The sequence below is a fragment of the Cryptomeria japonica genome, chromosome 11, assembly GCF_030272615.1.
Source record: "Cryptomeria japonica chromosome 11, Sugi_1.0, whole genome shotgun sequence".
Classification (NCBI taxonomy): Eukaryota; Viridiplantae; Streptophyta; class Pinopsida; order Cupressales; family Cupressaceae; genus Cryptomeria; species Cryptomeria japonica.
Window position 1 is genome coordinate 365,779,702 of NC_081415.1, and position 22,561 is coordinate 365,802,262.

At 39.2% G+C, this 22,561-nt stretch overlaps 1 protein-coding gene across 2 annotated transcripts in view; it reads right to left on the reverse strand.

Moving 5' to 3' along the window:
- The window catches only part of LOC131049232 (gamma-glutamylcyclotransferase 2-3), a 162,970-nt gene that overhangs the window by 36,725 nt on the left and 103,684 nt on the right, over positions 1–22,561 (reverse strand). For both annotated transcript variants that reach the window (XM_057983276.2, XM_057983277.2), the window contains exon 3: positions 20,457–20,513. In XM_057983276.2, coding sequence (XP_057839259.2) covers positions 20,457–20,513 — 57 coding nt within the window. The remainder of the gene's footprint in view (positions 1–20,456; positions 20,514–22,561) is intronic.

The following is a 22,561-nucleotide window of genomic DNA, read 5'->3' on the forward strand; positions in this document are numbered from 1 at the left end:
CAAAACACGAACGACTATCTTTTGAAGATTAGGTGTGCCAGCACCATAATTCTCCCACTATAAATCTACAAAAAACATTTAGAAATAATTGAATTGAGAAAAAAATGTAACAATCAAGTTTGTAGTTTTTTTCTTGCAGTATTGAACTAAGTTACTAAATTTTTTACCTGGTTGTTGTTTTCCTCTCCTATCAATTGCTAGTTGTGATGAGAAAAGTCTCCCCTTTGCACTCTTGTAGATCTTGAACAATGAACATTTCCAAATTCATAAATAGATAGTCTAAGTGTCAAACTCAAATTCAATAATGAACATTTCCGAATTCATAAATAAAGATAGAGCAATTGCAAATATCAAATCTCACCTCCAACTCATCAAGAACCTTGTCTCTCAACTCAGGATTAGGTGCCATGTTATCAATGCATGCAATAACACCTGCCATGACCTCCTCATCAGCCCTAAATGAATCAAAGAAGTAGAATTTCGGGTTCAAAAAGTAGGCGAAGGCATGTATCGGTCGGTGGAGTTGGTTTGTCCACCTACGATCAATGATGCGCCAAAGGATTTCACATTTTCTTGTATTTCCACGATAGTAATGTGAAATGGCCTCTTTGGCCCTATCCATGGCCTCATAAATGAAACCCCTTGGCATGCCCTCACCATCCACCATACGAAGAACCCTTACCAAAGGTTCTGTCACCTAAAAAAATGAAAACAAATTTTAAATTAGTACAAAATTAACCCCTAAAAAATAAAATCAGCAAATAGACAAGATTGTATAAAGTTTACTTTTGTGTTTGTTACTTACCATAGTCAACTCCTCTCCACTTTTGGTGAACCCTTCATCAAAAACAATGCTCACAATCTTCTCTGTTTCAGGTCTTTCGAAAAATGCAGACCCCAACCAAGCATCAGACACAAACATCTGCTTAAGATGAGGAATGGCACTAAGAATGCTTTGCAAAGTGATGAAGTGGCTAGCAAATCATGTCACTCCAGGTCGCACAAGGTCCTTGCCATTTGTGTGTTTTCTCATCAAAGCAAGCACCCAAGTATGGTTGTAGATGAATTTGGTGAAACTTTTTGAATCTTCAACCACCTTTTTCACCCATCCAATCTTCCCAATGTCCTTTAGCATCAAGTCCAAGCAATGTGCATCACAAGGACTCCATGTAATCATAGGATGCCTCTCCATAAGCATTCTACCTGCAGATACATATGCAGCTGCATTGTCCATGATAATTTGGACAACATTCTTGTTGTGACCTTTTTCACACATCGCCCCATTTGCAAATGGGGACCCTCTCTTTTCCTGCTTTCTAGGGTTTTTGTTAGTAGCTTGTGGCCTTCTACTTCAGTTTTGTCAAGCCTCGCTCAGTTTTGAACAGTTTGAGTCCTAAGGATTGAAAGTTAGTTTTTGCAAACCATGTGATTCCAAAGTATGAACACCACCAAAGTGCTTAGAAAGGCCAAAGGATGAAGATCGCAATTGATTTGGACAAATTTGGACAACTTTCTATTTTTTGAAAGTTTGCTTTTTTGCTTTTTCCTATTTTTCAGCAAGTTTCGTTTTTGGCATTTTTAGCCCGATCCCCGATATGGCTATTTTTAGAAAGTTTTTCCTATTTTTTTAGGGATATCTGCTTTTTGCTTTTTCGGGATGGGAATCTAGGGTTTGCACTAGCACCACTGACCTGCTTCGACCAGGACCCAAAATTTCCAATTTTTGACCTAAAAAAGCCAGTTCCCTACATTTTAGGGGTCATATTGCTTCAGAGGGTTTGCCTAAGTATGTATTTCAAATTTCAAGTTAATTTGGTTTAAATGTGAAAATTTGAAATTTTCCAAATTTTTTCTAAGTATGGCTAATGGATAGGGTTGAGGGTCATGACAGGTGTTCAGAAAGTCTGCCCAAGCAAAGGTCCGCTATGTTGGGGAGATGATCAAGATTCGCCATGATTGGAAGAAATCAAAAGTCCGCCATGATGAAGGGAAACCAAAAGTCCGCCATGTATCAGAGAAGCCAAGAAGAGGGAGCTTAAAACTCTGCCCTCCTTGATGTCCTTCCTAAACTCCGCTCAAGGAAATAGATGCAACGATGAAGACCTCCAAAAGTCCGCCATGTGGGAGCCTTCTTAAAACTCCGCCATGCCTTGTGGAGTGGGAAAAGTCCGCCATGTTGAACACTTAAAACTCCGCCCTATGGTTTAGGTAGGGCCCCCTTCAAAGTCCGCCATATAGAGAGATGCTTGAAGTTCGCCCAAGAAAAGAGGTCATAAAACTCCGCCCAAAATGGAGGGACCATCAAAGTCCGCCCCATGCCTTGAGGAGCTAATCCAAAACTCCACCCTTGGTGATAGACCAAAGTCCGCCCTCCATGATGCCTTAAAAAGTCCGCCTTGGTCGCCATAACTCCGCCCATGTTGAGTGTAGGAGGTGTTCAAAAGGTCCGCTCAACCATGACCAAGCTAGAGAGGTGTCCAAAGTCCGCCATATGTTGAGATCACTCCAAAGTCCGCCCTAGGAGATGCACCAAAAGTCCGCCCAAGGTGCTAAGCATGATGTTAAAGACCCTCTTAAAACTCCGCCCTATGCCTAGGAGATGCATCAAAAGTCAGCCCAAGTTTGATGGATAAGATGGTGGGGTCAAGAAAGTCCGCCCTCATGAGAAGTTGAAACCCAAGCAAAGTCCGCCCCCTTGGTGATAGATCAAAGTCCACCCTTGGAGATAGTTTCAAAAGTCCGCCATGTTTGATGAAGATAGCCATGTCATAGCACTAAACTCCGCCCTCAAAGGGGACCCTCCTAAAGTCCGCCTTTAAGAGGGAGTTGGAAAAAGTCCGCCTTGGTGGAGGTAACATTCAAGTCCGCCCTATGCCTTAGGAGGAAGGCCGCTCATGAAGAGAGCCATAAAAAGTCCACCCAAACATGAAGATGAGCCTCCAAATGTCCTCCCAAACATGAAAGTCAAACAAAGTCAATAAAATTTTGAGTGATGTCATCAACTCTTCCAAGAAAATCGAACTCTTAATCGAATTAGAAAGTTGAACAAAAAAAGAAATTTCAAAGATTATTAAATTAAAAAATCAAAATGGAAACTCAAAATTGAAATTGGAAAGAAGATATTTTGCAAAATCAAGAGGATTTTCGAACCGAGTTCTAAATTAGAAACTTTGGAAGACATTCTTTCATGAGCCTAGTTCGAATTAACCAACTGAAAACAAATTAGAAACTTGCATAATTGAAGGATTTTTGAACTAAAGAAGATGACAACACTTTCCCAAAATGCGAGTTAGATTTAGAAATATGAGTTGGAGGATTTTGCGTGTTTCTAATTGGGAATTCAACTTTATTTTACAAATACTTCATTTGTAACTTCATTTTTACACACCAAGAAGTTCGAAGTTCTTAAGGAGAGCATAGTAAAGGGTTGGCAGTTTGGAGTTCATCTGGAGGAAGTTTTGACATTGCTGGTAGTTGGACGAACTTCGTAACGAAGGATTCACAGATTTTTGAAGTGAAATCAGCTGGTATAAGAAAGAATAGCTAATCCTTCTAAGTGTTCTAAAGAGTTTTCCAGCCTTACTTCAATCTATTCGAAGGTGAAATTGAACTTATGATGCAGATTTGTGTATTTTCTGAGTATTTTCAGAGTTATGGAAAATGATTTTTAGTGGATTTATTCGAATTTCTAGTAGAGGAAAATCATTTTTTTGACTAAGTATAAGAAAGTTTTCGAAGTTATAACACTTGGTGTTGATTTATGATCACAATCATCCTTAGGATTGAAGAGTTGGCAAGTGAAAATCCAGTTTTTATGGCTAAGTATGAGAATAAAATGAAATTTTCAAACACTTCGCCACTCGCAGCCCCTATTTTCTTCAAATTCACGAATTAATTTATAACTTAAGCTTCATTGTTTACTTGCAGATTTTAGGCACTATGAAATTTCAAGTGGATAAAGACACTCCTCCTGAGTCAAGGATGACTTCGAAGTGGAAAAATGTTAGTAACACCAACCTCGGACACATCAATTTGAGGGAATTTAAGAAGCGGATGTTTGGTTTGGACAACCTTGTGCCTACCACAACCACACGAAAGATGATGAAGAGTGGCATCGTGCATGCTGCTGGTTTTCTCCCCACCATGCAATGCATTGAATTAGTAGTTGAATGTGCTAAGCATTACAACCCCACCAGTAAAGACATTGTTGCACCTGATGGAAGAGTGTTGGCGAACATTAGTGATGAGCCCATCAGAGAGGCCTTTAGGATCCCAAAATATCACAACACGGTGTATGTGACAAAGGACGAAGCTGATAGCATGTATCAAGACCACTTGGAGGAGTATGACGCCATCGTCAACCATTCCTGGCTGGACAAGCCAAGGAAAGGCGCCTCCAAACTTCAAAGGAAGAGCTTAGTGAGGGCATACTTCAAGGAAGACATTGGAGACATGATCGTTTTGCTGAACAGAATAATGGGAAATCCTCAAGGTGCTCCATTCGAACCCTGGATGTATTATTGCATTAATGAAATAATGAATGGAGTAAAGATGATCGACTGGGCCCGGATGATTAGCGACAACCTAGATAGCCAGCTGAGGAACGTAGAAGCGAATAGGACCTTCTTCATGATTTCGTACCTGTTTTATTCCTTGGCCAGAACTTACAGATACAGAGGTCTCACTTGCAGAGGAGAAGTAGGGAACAAAGAGAACTAGTTTCCAGTCTATGATTGCTATCCCTAGCTCCACATGGAGGAAAAGTTTCATTTTAAAAGAGTGAATGATACCTTCCTCATGCGCATCGCACGGACGTTTCAAGGTGGACTGCATCGGAGACTCTCTCAAGAGTCTATGGATTTCATCAGTCGATTCAGGTATTGGTATATCCAATACCCAAAATTCACTTACTTTAGAATTTAGGGATTCTCTAGGTCTCCCTACAAGCTTCCAGCTTACCCTACCCACCGAGTGGTGTTACTCGAGGTTGTGAGGCAATTGGAGGGGTATATGGCAATTCAAAGGGATAAACAGAAGAAGGCGGGAACTTCCTCTCTTACAATTGGTAATGGACTGGAAACATGTCGATCATCACAAGCTGTTGTGACTGTTGAGAAGGAGCTGGCCTAGTATCCCCTCTATCAGTACAAGGCAAGAAGGAATTTCGATCCATTCCACAGAATAAAGAAGGTTGAAGGAATGACATTTAAACACAGGGCTGATCTAGAAGATTATTGGGCTAACGCAGCTGATAGTTTCGAAATCAAAAGATTTTGGTCGAGAATTCCTTTGAGTATGGTAAGAGCAACAGAGGTATTCAGAGTTGCTAACCAAGTAGAGGATAGCCTTGAGCTTCAGTAGCCGGGCTTTGAAAAAATGAAGAATGAACCACTAGTTTTGATAGATTGGGCAGAGGGAGAGAAATCCGATTTAGCAGACCTCATGAGGACGGTGGTTGAGTATTCTAGGTGGTGGACATCTGAAAGGACAAGGCAATTAAAGTCTAAAGGTGTGGCCTTGACCTATGAATTGATGGGAATGGATGACTCTTTGTCCTCCAATCCTTCTACCTCTGCAGGTAATGCCCAGAATTCAGAAAGTGTTGGGTCTCGGAAGAGGATGGAGTTAATTGGAAGCTCCGTAAAGGTCACAAAAAAGAAGATTGTAGGGGAAAGAAGGGAGTCTAGCGAAGGCCAGTCCATCCTGAGTGCCGCTTCTATCGTACCTGATCAGAATGCAGTTGAGGAGCAGGAGATGGACATATGCATGGTTAATGATGAAGTAAGAGTGCCTTCTCCTTCGATTGAGGAAGTAATGAAGGAAGTTGTCCAAAGTCCGGACAGAGAGCAAATTGAAACGCCTAAAGTCTTCTTGGATGGTATAGCTACTGATCCAGGAAGGAGAGATGATCGGTTTGACCAGAATACCGTAGAGCAATCAACTATCCCTGATTGGCTAAGGGAAAGAATAAAGGCTAAGGTCCCCAAGGAGGCCTGTTCTGAAGAAATCACAACAGCATTTCTGGAGAAGGTAAATGAGCCAGCTATAGCTAAACCATCTAAGCCCGCCAGAAAGTTTTCTTTAATCCAAAGAGACAGTGCAGGATTCAGGATAGTCCAGATAACGGTGCCTAAAGAAGGAAAAACTAGGGACAACGTCGCCACAGATGATTACAAGAACACCACCATAGAGTTGGGTAAGCCCACCCAAGACCAAGAGGTTCAGTATTTCGATGACTCTTGTAACACTCTAAAGGCAAGTCTAGCTCAGGAGAAGGAGAAAAGAAATAAGGTTGAAGAAGAAAACCAGCAGTGGAGAAAGTATGTTCTCCATCTTACCAGGCCACTTAACCATGAGATCCCGGTTACACCTCCACAGCCTCTTCAACAGGAATCGATGAAGGATTATGAGGATATGAAGGGCACGTTCACACAGGCCAAGGAGTGGATTTCAGATGCTTCAGCACGTGCTGATATACTGGTAGAAAATTTAGTGTCAGCACATGAGTCGGCCTCTTCATTGGTCAGCCGTATCCAGGATCTAGCTACCAATTGGAAGGACGTGGAGGAAATTCAAGATGAAATACTTCCGCATCTGAAAGTTATCCGAGGCTTGTCGAAGAGAAGTGTAGGTGTCATACAGGCTAGAGATAGGTATGACTTCAACACCTAGTATTATGCCTTGGTCACCCGGATTGAAGTTTTGAAGAAATCCGAGACCAAGTGCTTCGAGACAAAGGACAGTGTCAAGGAGATCTTGAGCAAGGTGTTTCATGTAGTGTCTGATATCTGGAAGAAAGAGAGTATAAGGGAGAAGCATTTGCAGGCAGAGAACCTGAGAGCGAGGATTCAGTCAAGCTTCTTCAAGGATTCAGGGATGATTGACAAGGGCGATCTTTCAAAGATTGCAAACTTTCTCTTCATCGATGAAAACTTTCTTGCCCAAGCGATTGAGTGGGAAAGCACCCTCACCACATGTACCGATGATGTGGACATCATCGACTTCCAGATTAGCAGTTTGCCAAGTGTCCCTATGGAGGAGGTCAGGCTTATTGTGTCCAGGTACATCGAATATGCGAAAGAGGAAAGTGGATGCTCACCTCAGTGAGATTAGCAGCTGTGCCACATGTCACTTTCTTATTCATTCAAGCTGATAGTGTTTTGGGAAACCCTAATTAGGGCTTGTAGCTTTCAATCTAGGCCCTTGATCACTGTTTGATCTCAGCCATTCATTTATTTTTGAAAAACTATATAAGGCTACCTCCTCTCATTTGGAGAGGGTGAGGTTTTTGATGTATTGTTGCGTAAGGTCATTTCCAAATAATATATTACATGTGCGCTTTCTCTTAAGGCTTTGTAATCCCTATTGTTTGAATGATTTGCATGGTTTCAATTTCCTCAACACTTAGTTAAGATTAATTTAGATTTGCTTTCATTGTTGTTAATTTGAATGAAGGATTTGATAAGTGTTAATTGATGATGTATCTCCACTCATACTTTTGGTGAATGGATGATTTCTATTTCACCGTGCAAAGTTAGTCTGAGCCCATTCTCTGTGCATCCCAACATCTTAATCATAAGCACAATCCATTGAAGATTGCAACGGCTTTGTGTAGTTGTCCCTAGTGTGGCGAAGCAAAGTTTGGTTTCCCGAGAGCACCCAATTGATACCGTCTCCAGAGTTCGTAGGATTAGATTAGCTTTCCTAAACCCTATCCCCTTTTCCCTTTTTGAAAGTCTAAATCGCGAAAAATCTAAAAAAACAGAGAGCCTAAAATTGCTAAATCCGTCTAAGTCCAGCAGTTCAAAGACAGTTGTTAAACGTAAGTCCCCCTTGAGATTTTCAGCATACACTACCCAAGAAGCTATTTCACTAAAGTCGCTTGTTCGCGCATATAGACCTTGGAATCAGTAGTGATTTTTCAGGAGAGGATAGAATGCCTTCGGGTATCCTATTCTAATGTTTGGTAGATGATAAAATAGACACCAACAGTTCTCAACTCCAACTTCCTGAACCACCCCATCCAACAGATTACACAAAGTCTTTGCATTTTTTATTTCATTTGAGGCATCAATAGACTTTAGGAATACCATTGCACCATTTGAAGCCACCAAGAAGTTGAGAAGAGTCCTATTCCGTCCATTTGTCCATCTACCAGATAAAATGCTGCATCCTTTTCTCTTCTAATACCTTTTCTGATCATCAACCACAACTTGTGTATTTTTTACAGCTTTCTCTAGCAATGGCCCACTGAAGTCATGACCTGTTGGGGCCTTAAACCCCTTACCCGCAACTGTTAATGCATTAACAAAACCTTCCCAATATACATTGCTTGCTGCATTGAAAGATAGATTATTGTAAAACCAAAAGTTTGAAGCTGTTATCCGTGCTTGTTCATGCTTCTCTCTATTCCATCTTGTACCTTCAAGTGAAGGTTGTGCACCTAGAACATTGCGTGGTACAAAAAAATTAGGGTCTGATCTAACAGGAGTGCCACTAGCCTCACCCTCATTGTCACCAAAAGATGAAAGTGACTGACGACCACGAGTGTGACCAATGGGACCCGAAGTGGACAATGTGGGATTCATTGCAGCTGCCATGGCTTCTTTTGTTTTTTGTCTTTCTTCCTTTTGCATATCATTCTCAGCAAGAATGGCCTTCATCTCTCTAATAATCTCAGGAGTTGATTTGGGGCATGCCTCCACACCATATCCAGGTATTTGTGCAAGGTGGTATTTTAATCTATTGATTCCACCCGTCATCCATTTTGTACATTCGGTGCAAGTGACCTCCCCCTTTTGGCTTCCTAGAATCCCATATTTCCATGCTTTATCTCTTTGTCTTCCTGACCTTGGAGTTTGTTGTGCGTTGCACACACTCCCCGTCGTTGATAGGGTCCCCCTTGTTTCTTTTCCAATTTTCGTCTCACCCGGTGTAGGATTTTGATTTTTATCCGCCATTTTGAGATTCAACAGGTAGTAGTGAGGAAGTGGTCCTGCAGGAGATTGAGCCCGGTCGGTTCCTTAAGTCCTGAGGAGTTCGTAAGAGGTCAGGCATGATCCCGTCCGTGATGAGAGGATTGAATCATGAACTATGCAACCATTAAGTTTTGAGGCGCCTATTAATTTTTTTGCAAGGCCAAGCGGTGGATTTGCAGAGAGTCGCGCAATTTGAAATATCCAAAATCAGTCCAAGGGAGACTAATTTTTTGCATGAGTCTAAAATCGGCTAGGTGGGCAAGAATGTCAGTTGTCCACGGGTTTGCAAAATGACCTTTTAGGCCGAATTTGGGTTTAACATTAAAACTTTTCTAAAATGCCTTCAGGCCGAAACCCCAAAAATGATAAAAGGCGTCATTTTTAAGCGTTTGCATTTTGTCCTCCCAGCCCGAAAATGGGCAAGCAATTCAAAATTAAGCAAAATGTATAGAAGGGCGTTGATTTTTCAAAAACGTTGCAAAAGGTCCTTTTGGCCCGAAAATGGGAAAAGGCGTCTTTTTCATAAATTTTCAAAAGGGTCTTTTACCCCAAAAATCGCTAAAAAGGCGTTAGAGTTAAAACTTGAAAACATTTCAAAGGTGGTTTCACCCTGAAAATGATCAAGAAGAGAATCACGCAAGTAGAAAGGTGTTAAAAGTTAAACTTAAACACTTTTCAAAATCGCCTTCTAGCCCGAAAATGCCAGAAATAGTGAAAGGCGTTTTGATCATAAAACAAACTTTTCAAAAGGCCTCGCCAGGCCAAAAATCGCGAGTTAAGTGAAAATCGCGAAGTTTTCAAAAAGGTCATTCTACCCCGAAAATCGGCAAAAACTTGAATCACGAAACTTTAAAAAAGGCGTTTTACCAAGTTTGCAAATAGTCTCTCAAACCTGAAAATCGCCAAAAGGAGTTAAATCGCGAAACTTTAAAACATTTTTTCAAAAGGTCTCTAAACCTCGAAGTTGCGAAATAGGGGAAACGCGTTGATTCTTTTAAAAAACAAGTTTGCATTTAGTCTCTAAACCCCGAAAATCGCAGAGCATGGAAATCGCGAAAGTTTGCATTTCATCTTGTTTGGCCCGAAAATACCAAAGGAGTGGAAATCGTGAAGTGAGGGGAAGGAGGTATCTTTAAAGTTTTTGCGTTTTATGCTTCCAGCCCGAAAGGGCAAGTCAGTTGGAAAGGTGTTGATGTTTTAAGGAGAAAAACTTTCAAAAAACCTTGCATTCCAATATCGTGCAGTGCAAGAGAAAAGTTAAAATTTAAAACGCTTTTCACAAGGTCTCTTTACCCCGAAATTGGGAGAATCGTGCAATACATAAGGGCATCATTTCTTCAAGCTTGGCAAAAGGCCTCCCCAGCTCGACAACGCAAGTTAGGGGAAAATAGAAAGATGACATTTTACCTCAGCAACTTGCAAAAACCTTGCAGTCCAATATTGTGCAAAAACGGAAAGGTAGAAAGGTGCTACACTTTGCAAAACCGCCCAAGTCTCCGAAGTTCATTCTACGATTGGGCAATCCGCTAGGTAGGATTTGATTCCCTCCTTTAAATAGTTAATTTATGCAAAATTGGTCATGATTTTTGAAAGTATCAAGCATAGCACACAAAAGCAAAACCGGCTAGGAAAATTGATCGTTGAAATAAAATTCAAACTTAGAGAAATTTTCAATATTTTAAAAAACTGAACTTAGCCAAAACTCTTTTCCAAGTACGAAAAATTGGCAATCATTAAAACCTCCGAGCCCTGAGTTGGAAAATTGAACATTTGCTCGTATCGTCATAATTGGTCGGAAGTGGCACTTTTTGGAACCCGCTCCAAGTAGCAAATTTTAAGCAGAACCAACTTAATTTCCTATTTTAAATAGCATTTCATTTCCAATTAAGCTCTTTTTATTGAGGCGTCATGCTTTTTCAAATTCGATGTTCCCATTGATCATTGGTTTTATGCGCTAACATCATCCTCTATTATGGCTAACCTGTTCACTTCCTTTTAGTCGTCTTGTAATCTGTGTCTGGTTGTGCAGGATAGATGCCTAGATTGGTGGTTGAATCCTCATAGACTCCTGGTGCAACAGGACGTCTCGGGTTTCCAAGTCTGATATTCCCCGCAGAGGCGAAAAAATGAACTACCAATACCAAAGGGGAGGAGTTAGGGAGTCGAAGGTCCAAAGCATATGGGAGAACATAGGTGACACTGATTTGGGCCACATAGACATTCAGGATTTCAGGAACAGGGTATACTCTCCAAACGCCTATGGCAAGCCTAGGCGGATGATGGAGAGCGGTATTGCTCAGGCGGCAAGTTTCCCTCTGGCCGTGCAAAATTATGAACTAGTGGTCGAGGCTGCCAGACACTATCAGCCAGAAACCAGATTAGTGGTGCTAGAGGGGATGGTTCTAGCTGATTTCACACCTGAGGCCATTGGGGAGGCATTTGATATCCCATTTCCCAATAATCTTGTTGCTACAACTATTGATGAGGCGCAAGTCACTTATGACATGAATCCTACTAAATGCAAGACATTGATAAACGAAGAATGGTACAAAGAAAGAAGGCCCCCGAGCATTAGAATCAGTAAAAAAAAGCCCAGAAGTGATTTTTATAATGAGTATGGTGATATGGTCACCTTACTTAGCTAGGTTATGGGACTCCCTCAATCTAATTTTTTTGAGGAATGGATGTTCTACTTTACTAATCAGGTCTTTGCTGAGAAGTCCAAGTTCGACTGGGCTCAGATCATCAACGACAATATCCATACACAACTAGTCGAGCTTGAAGAAAAGAAGTACTTCACTATGACTTCCTACTTGATTTACATGTTTGCCCGACACCAGCTACTGATAGGGTTAATCAAGAAAGGTGAGATCGGGAATGGGCCGAATCAGGTAAAGGTGTATGAATGCTACCCTCAACTGCATTATTATGACATAGCTCAAAGAGAAAAGAATAACATTGCTTACACAATTGGTCAGTATGAGCATGTCAATGATGCCTTTATGATGCGCCTAGTCAGGTTGATGCAAGGAGGATTGCACATAAGGCTTTCAGAGCAGGCTACCATTTTGATACAGAAGTATGGTGCATGGTTTATCCAATTCCCTAGGTTCACTTACATCAGGATAGCAGGGTTTGAGGTAGCACCATTCTGACTTCCACACTATCCAACAAAGAAAATAGTCCTTATGGAAGTTGCAAAACAGGCACACCCAACAGACAGCCTACTCAGAGATAAGAAGCAGTCCGGACTCACCTTCCCCATGATCTTGGGTGCCCTCGATGTGCATTTCAAAAATTCGGTGCAAGCTGAGGAGTCGTTTGCTGAATTAGCGTCCTATGGCCTGCAAGAACATTTCCCTAGGGAGTGCTTCGATCATGATAAATTGGCAAAGAGGGCCTATGGCAGGTGCTACAGGGCGAAGGCATCAATTGAGGATTATTGGAGCAACTGTTCCGATGACTATGAGGTCCGACGGCGTGAGTATTCTAGGCTAAGTGTCCAGCAAATGCGGCTTTATGAGTACCTTCCTGTCCCAAATCAGGTGACTAATTATGGTAATTGCTTGCAAGTCCGAGAATTTGAGGTAGTTAAATACCTCTTGCCAGGCATTGATTGGACTCAAGATCCAATCACTGATTTTGAGGCGGTCATGGAAGCTCCAAGAAGGTATACCGATCATTGGTTATCCCAGCAAATCGAGAAACTGACCCATGAAGGGATTCAATTTACATAAAATCTGATGGGCAATCTCGATTCCCAGTCTTCGGAGGATGAAGGAACCTCTAGCGCATCAAAGGAAGAGGTTGAGAAACCCGGAAAGAAGAGGAAGAAGGCCAAAGCCAATGAAGGGGCTTGCACATCCAAAAGAACCAGAAGAGAAAAGATCCCTATCAGGAGGCCGGAAGTTAGTTCATCATCCAGAGACCACAGTTCGGAGGATGATGTGGTTGAACTTGACTACATACCTGCTCCGCCTTCACAAAGTGATGTTGATGCGTTTGAGGCAATTAATCCTCAGGCACAAGGTGAGCCACATGCAGAGGTAGGGGTCGTTGGCTCTAATAAACCTGGAAATCAAGTTGAGGAGGGGGAAATTGCACCTAATCAAGAGGTTGGTAAGCATGAGCTCACATAGGGAAGTCGGCATGAATTGCAATTGAATAATTGCAGCAAAGACGACACCACCGTTGAAGGAGAACAAAAGGAGGATGAGACCCAGGAGCCTGACAAAGCTGAAGAGCAACCATCACAAGAGGATACTCGAGAGTTGTTCAGCAAGGTAGGGGAGAACTCAGCTATGAGTAAGGGATTGGATACTGTATCCGTTCCTTCTATGACCAATCAATTGCAGATAGGCAGTGAGCTAGTTGAAGCCTCCAAGGGACAGAGTGGGAATTTGGCAATAACATCTGGACGGACCATCCCTCAGGACTGGCTAGTTGCTCGTGCACAGCGGAAAGCGGTCGTCAAGCCACCTATCAACCTGGAGGATATCTTCTTTCGCATAGGAGAGATAAAATCCAAAGGTAAGAAAAGGCCCAAGACCTACTCCAGAATCACTAAGGATGAGCAGAGGAACCACACCATTCATATCGCTACCCCGCCTGCAGATAAGCCAGCAGATTAGATTGCATTGGCCAATTTTAGTATTGCGACCATCCCAATAGGGCGAGCCACCAAAGAGCAGGAAAGGGAAGAGTTCAAGGATTCCGTGCAGAATATGCTCAGACAACTCGACAAAATGACCATTGAGAGAGACATGTACCGAGCTCGTGCTGAGCAAGCTGAGGGGTACATTTATCACCTGCTGAGGCCGCTGCAACATGCCACTGAATCCCATGATCCCCCATTGGCATTAACACAAAGGACCACAGCTGAATTTGACAGAGTGCGTGATACTACCAAGGCCGTCAGGGAATGGATTCAAGGCATTAAGGAAAAGGGAGAGCAAATCTTCAAAGATCTGCGAGAAATGGCTCTCCATAGGGAATCCACTCTCATCAAAATGTGTAAGCCGAGGAAAGAATGTTATAACGCTCATGAGGCGATTGCCAAGGCATTGCCCCTCATAAGCGCTCTATTTTGGACCTGCTCTCAAATCCCCACACTTGATATTATCCTAGATCCTTATAATGTCAATACCTTCAAGGAATGGTATTGGATTCTCAGCATGAAGAACGACATGAAGAATAATATCAACAAAATGCAAGATAAGTGTGATGACGCTTTGTCAAATGTGAAGGATCTTGGTGAAAAGATCCTCAGATAAATGGTTCCTGGTTGGAAAAGTAGTATGATAGACAATGAGGCGCAACCACAATGGGAGGACAGGCTTAAAACCAAGGTCACCTACTCCATGAAGAACTTGGATTTTGCTAGTGGGCTATAGGCAGATATATCGTGCTTTGAGAATCATAGATCATACTGGAGAGAAGAGCTGGAGAATGTAGATAGCCTCCTAGAGGGTATTCATTATAAAATATTTAATCCTCCTATGCCTCCAACAACCGAACTGTTCAAGTTGTGCCTAAGATTCCAGGACTACGTTTGGGTAGAGCGTGCAGCCGATCGGGATATCTGGGGAGAGTACTTGTGCGACGAGGTCGAATTTATTGAAAAGGAGTCCACAACAGGAAAGGAGAAAGTGCTTTCCTAAAATATAAGTTTCTTTTTAAATCTTAAAAAGCACTTTTCAGACATAAAGTTCATTCCTAACTACCAAAACAGTTGTAAATCTTGAGCTCCGTGCATGTGCACTTTTTGGAGCAGCTTTTTGGGTAGTTATTGATTACCTTTTTGGTAGTTATTGTTTTTCCTTTTGTTGTTGTTGATATTTTGCCTCCCATTTATGGGTATGAGCAGTTTTGATAGAGGATGAATCTGGCCCACTTGTTTAAGTTTAATCTTGGCCATTCATCCATTTTTGGGAACTCTATATAAAGGAGTTAGTTCCTCCTTTATTTCAGGCAGAAAACAAAGATTGTTGCAAAAACTCTGGCGAAATATATACAGAATTTAATGGATGTTAAAGTTGTGTCTGTTTTACTGTGAGGGCATGGTCCTCTTCTCCATTTATTTTATATTTTTGCAATTGTATTTACTTTCAGACAGTTATTTATGCATGTATTTGATGGAAAATCTTGGTTCATACCATTAGGAAATAGTTGATTATTGTTTCATCTACATGGTTAGCCTGAGCCCCTTTTGTGCTAAGTTTGGTTATTTGATTTGGATGAATGGGTGTAAGAGTCCATCATTTGTATTTAGTAACTTGAAAATTCAAAATCCTTAGACGATTGCACTATTTTTTACCTAGTTGTGCTAATTAGCTAACAAAGTAATTTCTAGTTATTTTAAGACTTTCATCTATGTGTTCAAATATGTCGTCTTAGTTATATTAGTTAGTTGTTCTTGTTCACTCTTTATCCTTATCCCTCCTTTTTTATTTTTTATTAAAGAAGCCCACCAGTCAAGCTGAAATAGCATTAGTTAGAAGCAAATCAGATGAGATAAGACTGTAAGATTTTAGGGAACCTATACGAAATCAATTCTGTCTAACCGTAAGTCCCCTTTGTGTTTCCAGCAAAACACATCAACTATTAAGCTATCCTGCAGTCAAAACCTGACAACCGAAACATTGAGGTCATCCCCATTGATCAAATTAAACACAACATTAGGGATTTCCTTATCTCAAGAGAGGATAGGATTCTTGGCATTTCTATTTTGCGTTGGCCGGATGAAGTCGTAGTTCCGCGACTTTAGACACGTCAACAGGGTTGCCCTTGGAGTTGAACTTGCCATTGCTGATTTAACATGAAAAAATAAAAAAATCAGCAGGGTTTTATGGAAGTCAACAAAAAAAATGACAATGAATCATTTGGGAAAAATAACAAGAAAAAATATGAGGAAATAACTTAGGAAAGGAAATAGAAATTTTTTTGGCAGCATATCCCCTTGTTTTCAAGATTTTTTGGATTTTCAAAACATGGAAATGATTCAAATGAAAAAACAAAAGAGAGAAAAAATCCTTACCTAGATCTCTTTTGCTGATTTTATCTTCTTCCCTCTCCTCCTTCAAACCCTACAAACCTACATAACCAATCAAAAATGCGAAATGCGTTGAAAAAATAAAAAAAACTGAGTTTTATTGGTTATATGGCGTGTCAACTGGGTTGCGCGAGTCCATATGAAAGACTCGCAAATCCGACCAAAAGACTCGCGCGAGTCCTTGCAAAAGACTCGCTAGTCTTTCATATGGACTCGCTAGGACTCCCCTTGCGAGTCCTTGGCGAGTCGACTCGTGGCTCCCATAGACTCGTGAGTCCACGAGTCTTAAAACCATGGTACACATGATTACATTGGAGAAATACTTGTTAAGATCATGTGAGGCATATTGTCTTAGAGAGCTAATTATAGAGACTAAGATATTGCCTAACAAGAAGATCCTACAATTTGATAATGTTTGGTTTGTGATGGATACTTCACCATGGAGTTCGTTGGAGGCAAAAAACATAAAAGCTAAGGAGGTGCATGCATGGATCAATTTTATGATAGCTAAGGCAGCTAGGAGAACATGTGACTTCTTCTTGAGGGGGTTGAATGGTAATGGATCCTTGTTTGTTGGTGATAGTGGAAGCACTCCCAAGATGATTCTAGGTCTAATTTTTCGTTCCAGCAATGTTGTTGCCTCTTGCACCAGCAATATTGAGAGGATATACATGTCTGATTTTGCACACATGATGGATACCTTTCAGATTTTCATGAGACCCATCAGTCCTAGAGTGATATTCTCTAATGGAGATTTGATGAGGGACATTTATCCCTTCCTTTGCAGCTTATATGATGATGTTCATTCACCCCACTCTTGGTATAAGGGTGAATGGAACAGCTGGTTTCTTTTGGACAGCAGTTTGTCACACAATGTTTTTCATGATTCACATGCTTTGTGGTGTCTAGAAAGAGTCTCTACAAAAAAAATTCAGTTTATATCAGAGTAGAGCAGTATAAACATGGTGGAGTAAGGCAAAACTTTGGTAAATTTTCTGATTACATGAAGAGGATCATTGTTCTTATGAGAATTAGGGTCTTCAAGATTTGCTTCACATCTATGTTGCAGCATTGTATACTTCATGTGAGACCATGCAAAGGTCCTAGGTTAATCTGGGATCCAGGTATTGGCTGGAAGATTTGAGCTTAATGCAGATCTGATACATGTGATTGCTTGAGGAGAAGCAATCTTGGGATGGGATGGGAGGACTGTAATGTCCCCTTTTCTTTGAGTGATCATTAATTAATTAAATGTCAAATAGTCCCAAGTCCTATGGGGTTATTTAAATTTAATTAATTAGCAACTGGACATACTATATTTTATAAAGTGACTTAATAATAATGTCAATGACAAATTATAAAGTAAAGTCACTTTTGAGGGGAAAAGTGAATTAAAAGAGAAATAAAATAAAGTATTACTTTCGAAAAGGAAAAGTATTATAAAAGGAGGAAAAACTAAAAAGTGCAATGAGGATTCATTCTTGAGTTGTCATTTTCAAAGCAACTTTTCCTTGAGAGCTAGAGAGCTTTAGCTATTTGGACGGAAACCCAAATCAACCTACTTGGTGAATTCATCTCAGAATTCATAGTTGTGCTTTATTATTCAATTTGGAGAGATTTGTGGAGTTTCACAGTTATATCTTTGCAGGTTGAAATGTTACTGGAAAGGTTTTGAGCATCATTCTATGTCTTTCTAGTATGTACAAACCTATTGATAGGTTTGATGTGTAGTGACAAATTTCTGAGTTGTATTTGGGCATGTTTGGCCTATGTATTTGGATGTAATTGCATGTTCAGAATTTCTAATTTGTAGCAACAAACTGAATAATCCTGAAATCAGATTTGTTCCATATATATGTTTGCATTTTTTATGCCATGTATGGTTGTATGAATTCTTGATTGAAGATATTATCACAAGGGATCATTATTGGCATATGTGTTAGTTGTCCACATTTGTTGTAACCAGAAATATAAACCAGAATTCTATGGTATGGAACAAAAAACTAAAATGCGGAGAATTACGACAAAATTCAGGAAATTATTTTCAGAATTATAGTGCATATCCTATTTGGGATATTTCATGGTGAGGGTATTTTTCTAGGATATTCTTCAAAAAGTAAAGCCTATAAATGTTTTAACAAGAGATTGCATAAGATAGTTGAGAGCACTTGGTGAAAATTCTTGAGATTGCTAACTCCTCTGAAAAATTGCAAAGTTGTGATGATGATTTACAGAATGGTGAGGCAGAAAATGCTGATCATTCAACTTCTTCTAGTGTCCAAGTTGGGACGGCAAGTAACAATGCTGGAAATAACCTTGAAAACAATTAAAATGGAGTTGGTACACATTTTGAGGGTGGAACAACAGGTAATCAGTTTGATACAGCAGAAACATCGGTTGGTCTTACACCTTCACATGATGGAAATAGATCTACAAGCAAAACTTCTCTTAAAAATTCATCAAGATTTGTTGACAAGAACCATCCTATCAATCAAATCTTGCAAGAGGACAAACCTAGAGCAACAAGGAGAAAAATAAACTATTATAAAGATGATGATATTTCTTTGTTGTCCACGATTGAACCTAAAACTTTTGAAGAGTCAACAAAAGACACATCTTGGGTAGCAGCTATGAAAGAGGAGTTAGAACAAATTCAAAAGAGTGAAAACTTGGGAACTTGTCCCAAGGCCTAAGGAAAAAAATGTGATTGGCACAAAGTGGGTCTTCAAGAATAAATTGAATGAGGATGGTCAAGTGGTGAGAAACAAGGCAAGGTTAGTATGTAAGGGATATGCCTAGGTTGAAGGTATAGATTTTGATGAAACCTTTGCACCTGTTGCTCATTTAGAGGCAATTAGAAGGTTCTTAGCCTTTTGCTTCCTTTAAAGGTTCTAAAGTCTTTCAAATGAATGTTAAATCTGCCTTCTTGATAGAAATTTGAATAAAGAAGTTTATGTAGAACAACCTGATGGATTTGTGTTATCAGCAAATCAAGATTATGTATGCCAGCTAAAGAAGATTCTTTATGGCCTCAAACAAAATGTGTCTACACTGGATTGATACCAATGATGAATAATAAAAAACTGGGCCGACCAGGTGACCTAAAAATAGGTGCTCTCTCCAAGAATCTTGGAGAACCCATCAAAAGCCAAAATTCACCTTAGAAAGTGTCATAGGAATCCTCTAGACCAACTGAGCTCATTGCCGACATCAAGCATCCCCTCTGACAAGGCTGATCATCACCGAGAAAGTCGGAGCTAACTATAATGTTGAAGTGACCGAAAATGGAGCTTATAAATTTAGCACAAAATATTTTGTTGTAGGTAGAAGGTGGAAGAAGAAATTGGAGATGTGTTTTGGATTTTTGAAGCCCATAGGAGAAGTTCAGAGTCATTGATCGGAGCTAGTGTTAGTATAGAGCTACCTAATTTTCACGTGAATGTTAAATTATGTTTCAAAGTTGATCATGTGTAATCTTGAAAATCTGTAGATCAGTTGGATATCTATTTTACGAGACAAGGTTCTATTCAAATTCTCCCATGAAATCAAATGTAATCTTGTGACATGTTATGTAATAAAAATAAGCGATTTTTCCCATGTCTAGTATCTCTATTTTAATGCTAAAATCAGCAAGGGTGAAGTGAATGTTTTGGTTTTGTTTCAGATCTCACACCAGTATCATAGGGTCTTGAAAATTGCCTTTGGAGCTGCTGTAAATTAGTAATATCAGTTTTTGAATACCCAATTATAACAGATCCAAATTTCAGCTTGACTGGTTTAAGTTTATGTAGCTAGTTTTCCGAAATTCCCAAGCTAAATATTGATCTTTTGATATTGTTTTTCATATCAATTGTATTCACATTTTAGACCCCATAATGAGTCCCTTGGAGAGGTGTAGCGATGTCTTGTTGCAAGGAAAAGGTCACCATTTAATTGGTTCCCTATACTTGACTGCATCAACTAGTGGGCAACTAGTTATTAAATTCAAGGTATTGCCAAAAAAAGCCTACCAAATCCTAGGGGATGTTACAACAAATAACATCAATGAGACTACAACTATGTTGAGCCAATGCTTTCAATCCTTGACACACTGATCTCTAGGATCCAACACAAACAAATTTTTAATAGGTTCATGCTCTATTTATTGCTGTAGCATTTCTGTTTTTATATTTAAGTATCAATTTCTAACTCAATGCCTAATATTTTTTTTGACACATTTCATAGACAAGTATTCACTTATTATAAACAGGCTCTTTTCAACATATAATGAGTTATTGTGCTAGTAATAGATTCTTAAACTCGGAAGTGGATATTGCCTTGTACATTACCTGTTAGTTTCAGTTAAACATACAAATACATTTTAGAAAAGATACCAAATGTCAACGTATAGTATAATTCTACTTAATAACACAAATATATTTACTTACAGAATAGAAATCAAGGTAGACCTTTTTGTCGTACTGCTTCTCTCTAACTTCTAGATACTGTTCATGAAAATTGAAAATGTCAATTATGAGTATTAGAACTTCACAAGCCCAAACTGCCTAGCCTAAAATTGTGTTTCACATATAAGCTAATACAATTTTTTGTCCAGAGAACCATCAATTACAACAAGATATCATTTCCACAAAGCATAACTTTCAGAAACACAAGATTTAGAATAAGAAAATTATATGTTTTAACTTTACAAATATGTTAATATTTTATGTATATTAAACATCTTTTCCTCTTCAATTTAAAAAAAAACAAAAAGGTAGTGGCCTACAAATTTATGCCAAGTGTGTGTAGTCTAATAGAATAGCCAATATAACAAAATTGATTCACATAGTTACACGACTTGTCTAGAATCACCTAGACTCGGTTAGTCTCAAGGTGCTTGCATATAAACAAGGTTAGCGAATTCATGACCCATGTGCTCAACAAATCTGTTCAAACCAACCAAGTCTGCCAAACTGGCCAAACCTCACAAGCCCTGATATTAACTTGATCATTAAGTCAGCACACAAATTAGAAAAATAAAGATAACAAATAAAAAAACTCAATCCTAACACTAATATGACCTCTTAATACTCTCAAAAGACATTCATTTCATTTGCAAGCACAAGAAAGAAAAGAAAAAGGGCATTGGAGCTAAAATCACAACCAATTGAAGCAAAAACCAGTGTGCAATTTGAGTAGCTAATTTCAATTGAATGCAACTTGAGTAGGTTTTTAGCAGCCCTCAATGCATCTGGAAGAGTTCATTGTTAATTTGGAGCAACCCACCATCAAGTTGGAGCTGATTTGAAGAGATGTTTTCTTGTTTTGAATCTTCATTTTTTTCAATTCACATGTCTTCTAAATTTGTTTAACTTTTTTAACTTTAGATTCATAAAACAAGAAATTAAAGAGGGAAATGAAGAGAACTCAGTTTTCCCTCTTTTCTTCTTGTTCCATAATGGATTTTTTCTTTTGATTTCTTTCTATGAACAAACCCTAACTGTTTTTTTAGAGCTAAAAACTATAATTGTTAATTAATTTTTCATTTATTTGTGATTGCAGCATACTTCAAATTTATAAATTGTTGTAATGCAGGACCCAATTTCAAAGGATCCTAATTGGACATCATCCCAAGGTCTAAGAAAGTCGAGCTGGTTTGCAAATTTTTCAAGATGAAAATTAGTGGGAGGAACATTGATAGACCGAAATATCATCTCGCACAAAACCATGCCAAGATGTTACTTTGTGTCTAGATGCATCTATTAACATTGTGTGTGAGGGACAAAGTCAATTAGAAACCTTTTATTGACAAAAAGAACCATAAAAAAACATTCACAAAGACTCCTGCTCTTCAATTCTTCAATTCCCTAGATCTTTGATTGCTAGTGGTAATGGCAATGGCAGTTCCAATGGTAGTGGAAAAGCTTTTGTTGAGCCTAGAGTTTGTGGATCCAAATTAGATTCATATATTGTACCACACACTATAGGGTCTCAACTGTCACTTGAGAAAATGGGTTGGAACAACAACCATGAGTCAACAAGGAGTGCAATTAGATAATTTTGGTTCTATTGTTTCATTCCATTTCATGCACCTAGGTAATTAATTATTAATTTGTTTCAAAATATACTTTTTAATTTCTTTGTCTCTTGAATTTTTAAGTTTATGGGCATTTAGAATTTAAATTCTAAATTTTAAAATACTTGTTTTGTTTGGTCTTCTTACTGACAAAACCTAGTAGATATTATTATTTTTGGGCACAATTTAAAGGTCTTAATGGTGAGGAGATAAAGGGCCTAATTTTGATTCAAAAGTTGGACAAAATGAATATCGAAATTGATATGCAACATCAGATATGGAGGAGGAAGGGTTGCACAATCATGATTGTGATTAAAATGATAGGAGGAACAAACATTGTTGAATTTATTTGTTTCCTCAAATGATGCATTTTTCCTAAAACATATTGAGTTAGTGATTAAGATTTCAAACTTCTACTTTAGTGATATAACATTAGCATTTCAGATTTTCTTGTCTCTTTCTCAACTATGCTTTAGG